The sequence below is a fragment of the Physeter macrocephalus genome, chromosome 13 (assembly GCF_002837175.3).
Source record: "Physeter macrocephalus isolate SW-GA chromosome 13, ASM283717v5, whole genome shotgun sequence".
NCBI classification, from domain to species: domain Eukaryota; kingdom Metazoa; phylum Chordata; class Mammalia; order Artiodactyla; family Physeteridae; genus Physeter; species Physeter macrocephalus.
In genome coordinates, this window is record NC_041226.1 from 16,979,878 (window position 1) to 16,984,549 (window position 4,672).

Here is a 4,672-nt window from a genome sequence, read left to right on the forward strand (position 1 = left end):
CCGTGAGCTATGGCCGCTGAGCCTGCGCGTCCGGAGCCTGTGCTTCGCCACGGGAGGGGCCGCAACAGTGAGAGGCCCGCGTACCGCAAAAAAAAAAAAAAAAAAAAAACAAAAAAAAAAAAACCATACTGAGATCCCACTTTATGCCCACTAGAATGGCTAAAATTTAAGACTGAAAAATATGAAGTGTTGGTAAGGTTGTAGAACAACTGGAACTCTTACACATTTTTGATGGAAAATAGTTTGCAGTTTCTTAGGAAAGGTAAATATTGCTATATACCAACAGTTCTGCTTGTAGGTATCTACCGAGATAAATGAAAATATGTGTATATAAAGGCTTTGTATGCAGATGTTCATAGCAGCATTAGTAACAGCCCCAAACTGAAAATAGTCCAAGTGTTCATCAACTGATGAATGGATAGAGATATGGTATATCCATGTAAAAAGGAAAAGACAGTAAAAAGGAATAGACACCAATACATGAACAACATGGTTGAATCTCAAAAACATGCTCAGTGAAAGAAGCCAGATAGAAAAGATTGCATATTGCAAGATTCCGTTTATAAAATGGAATGTAGAGAGAAGGAAAGTAGATTAGTGGTTGCTTGGGGATAGGAATAAAGATTGACTACAAATGGGCACAAGGAACTTTCTGGGATGATGGAGATATTCTAAAACTGGATCGTAGTGGTGGTTTCACAACTATACATTTATGAACACTCATCAAACTGTTTATGTAAAATGGGTAGTTTTATGGTATGTAAATTATACATCAAAGCTTTTATTTACTTCTCTTGGCCAGAGTATGTAATAAAATCTTGGACAGATATGAGTTTGAGATTATTTGGTTGAGTCTCACTACCAAATTTTTATCTTTTGGTTATTAAAACAGTACAGTAAGATTGCATCATATCTCTTTATTTTTTTAAGCTAGTTAGTTAACTTGTGTATCTTATTTTCAAAGCTATGCTGCAGGCTAGAGATTTCAGTCTCTTAATTCTATGTTTGAAAATAAATCTTGTCTTTAAATCTTTTTTAACAGGATTTGAAGCCACAGACATTTAGAAATGCCTATGACATACCAAGACGGAATCTTTTGGATCACTTAACAAGAATGAGATCTAATCTTTTGAAGAGCACCCGCAGATTTCTTAAAGGACAGGATGAAGGTTAGATTATGGTTCTAATGTTGGTATTTCTTCAGTAAACTTATTTCTTTATATTGGAAATACATAGAGTGTTATTGTAACTTTTTAAAGAATTATAACAGTAGTATTACATTCTCATTGAATGAAGTAAAAAGTGAGTCATCCCTGATTCTCTACACTTCGTCCTACCATCACTGTTGCCCCAAATTCTATTCCCCAGAGGTAACGACCTTTGCTAGCAGCTTAGTTTCCTTTTTGGCTTTCTTCATACATTCACATAAACAGGCACACGCACAAACAAAATCATTTTCTTGTGATCTACTAGTATCTGGTAGTTTAACTAGTTTAACTCTGGATGGCCAATATATGTCATATTCTGGTATTTCCTTCAACTGTACCCATGGCACCTACTACAAATCAAGTCAGATGAGAACTTAACCCTTTGCCAACTCTCACGTAAGCATTTCAACTATAGTTTTATATAAAAAGGGTCATCTATGTGATATCTCTTCTGTAAATTCTGCTTTAATTAAATTCTGCTTATTTGGAATAGAGTAGAAGAGACATTTCCTTTTCATAGAAAGGTTACACATATGCTTATTCTATACACTGAAATTAACTGCAATATTTTTGCTTTGTTTAGAAGATAAAATCAAGTATTTAAAATTTTATTTTAAAAAAAATCACAAGATTTTATGTCACAATATTTATAATGGTGACAAAATAATTTAGACTATGTGGTAAGGAAAGATTGACTAGAATAAACCAGAGAGCATTCATACATAAGAAGACATTATTTGATAACCAGTTGGAAGGTAGTTTTAGTGAGGTTAACTTCTGTTTTTGCTCTATTCTGTTTGAAAAGATCAAGTGCACAGTGTTCCTATAGCACAAATGGGGAATTACCAGGAATACCTCAAGCAAGTACCTTCTCCACTAAGAGAACTTGATCCTGATCAACCTCGAAGGTTGCATACATTTGGCAACCCCTTTAAGCTGGATAAAAAGGTAAATTTGAAATGTTCCATTATATAATTTATTTGTGCTAGGCACTGTGGAGAGAGCAGTTCTTAATTTAACTAAAGAAAGCTGAAGCTGTTTTCTTGGTAGAATACCTAATAAATGTCAACAGTTAAAATATAGTTATTTTGTTGGGAATTGGAATTAGTTGTGTGATTAAAAACTGTATGTAAAGCTAGGGAAATTATATTCTTTTTTTGTTACAGGGTATGATGATAGATGAGGCAGATGAATTTGTGGCTGGACCTCAAAATAAACATAAACGACCTGGAGAACCAAATATGCAAGGCATCCCTAAAAGACGTCGCTGTATGTCTCCACTACTAAGAGGCAGACAACAGAATCCAGTTGTGAACAATCATATTGGAGGAAAAGGACCACCTGTACCTATGACTCAAGCACAGCCAGATCTTCTTAAACCCCTTCCTCTTCATAAAAGTAAGAGTTTTTCTTTAAATGTTATTTGCTGCTCTTTGGTTCTTCATGGGAAAGATTTTTATAAAAATATTTTGTAATATTTTGTAATATATTATAGAAAATTGATAAGGTCCAAGAGTGTCTAGAGAAGATATTTGTTTACTCTAAATTAGCATGTAATCATTTTTATGTCTTTTTTAAAATGTCTTTTTAATGACCATTTATTGAACATTTCATATATTCATTATGCTTAATAGCTATCATGATTTGACATATCATTTGCAAATCTTAAGTATTTAAAAATAACAGTTTTTAAAGGGGCATTATCAACACCCACAGAAAGATGGTTTTCAATTTCAGTTTAATTCAACAACTAATTCTTAAATGATATGCTAATTTAGATAGTGCTAGGCATTGAGGTATAGCAGTGAACAAGACAATAGTGATCTCTGCCTTTATTTATAATGAGTGAGGAAAGAAAGTCATTGAACATTTCATTAGAAGTGTGATCAGTGTTACAAAAGGGAGGTCAAGTGTGTTGTGGAAGTATTTGGCAAGAGGATTTGACTTAGTCCGTGGGGTCAAAGGCACTTTACTGAGGAAGTTCTGTTTACGCCAGTACTAGCAGGATGAATGGGAATTAGTAAACTAAAGCTATGCATTGGCCTGTGCCTCAGGAGTCGTCTAAGAAGAGTATGTGCAGAGGCATACAGTAAAGAGCAGGGCATTAAGGGAACTGAAAGAATGCTGGTTATAGCAAGGGTTGTTGGGAATGAGGCAAAGTGAGAACTGAAAGATATACATGCTAAGTCTAAACCATAGAGGGTCTTGGAAGCCATTATAAAGATTCTAGACTTTATTCGAAGGACAATGAGAATCCATTGAAAGGTTTTAAAGAGGTAGTGATCCGATCTGATTAGCAGTTTATGAAGGCCAGGCTGACTTTACTGTGTGGCATATTATTAGGGAAGAATGAGAATTGATGTAGGGAACCCTTAATTAATGGATTCATTAATTATAGGTAGTGATCATTCATGGCTAATGACATCTTAACTGGAGAGAAACCAAGTATGATACCTCCTGATGGAATTACACAGTACTACTTTTGAGGTAGTCCTGCCCCCCCCCCAAAAAAAAACTGAAAATCTGACCAAGCCTCTCTAACTACCAATTTTTAGGAAATATAAGGGACAGAGAAACATGTTAAATAACAAAACAGGGATAAAATTAGAAAAATCCAGATTGTGGGAAACTCTATAGGACAAAGAATCTGGTGTGTGTGTGTATTTTTCCAGAAAAAAAAATGCATAGAAAAAAAGAGGTACAGAAGGAATTTTATAGATTAAAAGATAGTTAAAAGACATGTAAATCAATTGCAATGTCCAGGTCTGATTTGGACTCTGAATCAAAGAAAAGCAAACTTTCCACAAACAGAAACTATATAAGGTAATTGGAGATTGTGGACAGTGACTGGGTATTTGATGTTGTTAAATAATTGTTACAGTTGCACAGAAACCAGTTAGGAAACACAGGGAAGAGCTAATGGTTACCTGGGAGTGTGGTTGTGAGAAGAACCTGTATTGGAGAAATACTTGGATATATCAGCAAAGGACTTGGTGATGACTGGTTGGATGATGGAGACAGGGCAAGGGAGGAGTTGAGAGACCCTGGGTATTTCAGTGTGTCAGGGGTGGAGTGGAAGAAGAGAGGTTGAATGAGTTTAGTTTAGAAGTGTCTGTTAGATAGCCAAGTGGATTTCCTAAGTTAGAAGATGGATCACTGAGTTTGGAACTTACGAGAAGAGGACTGGGCTTAGAGAGCTAGGTATGGGAGGCAGCCTTAAGTCCCACTGGAGTAACCAAGGGAAACAGAAGAAAAAGCCTAGAGCAGAACTTTGAAAGTACCAAAGTTAAGAGGAGAAATAAGGTTCGGAAAAGGAGATTGAGAAGAAAGGAAGAATCCAAGAAAGAGGAGAAAATAGGGAATAATTTAGTGTTATGGAAGCTAAATGGAAAGAGAATTGAGTGGTTGGTGGTCTCAGATACTTTTTTTTTTTTTTTTTTTTTTTTTTTTTGCGGTACGTGGGC

The 4,672-nt window shown here is 35.3% G+C and overlaps 1 protein-coding gene across 6 annotated transcripts in view; it reads left to right on the plus strand.

The window, feature by feature from the left end:
• INTS6 (integrator complex subunit 6) overlaps positions 1-4,672 on the plus strand; it is a 110,928-nt gene that overhangs the window by 77,565 nt on the left and 28,691 nt on the right. For all 6 annotated transcript variants that reach the window (XR_003682505.2, XR_008618943.1, XM_028497279.2 and 3 more), the window contains 3 exons: positions 1,043-1,169; positions 2,014-2,156; positions 2,375-2,606. Coding sequence is in view for 4 of the 6 variants with exons in the window: in XM_028497279.2 (XP_028353080.1) it covers positions 1,043-1,169; positions 2,014-2,156; positions 2,375-2,606 (502 nt within the window). In the remaining 2 variants the exon portion in view is untranslated. The remainder of the gene's footprint in view (positions 1-1,042; positions 1,170-2,013; positions 2,157-2,374; positions 2,607-4,672) is intronic.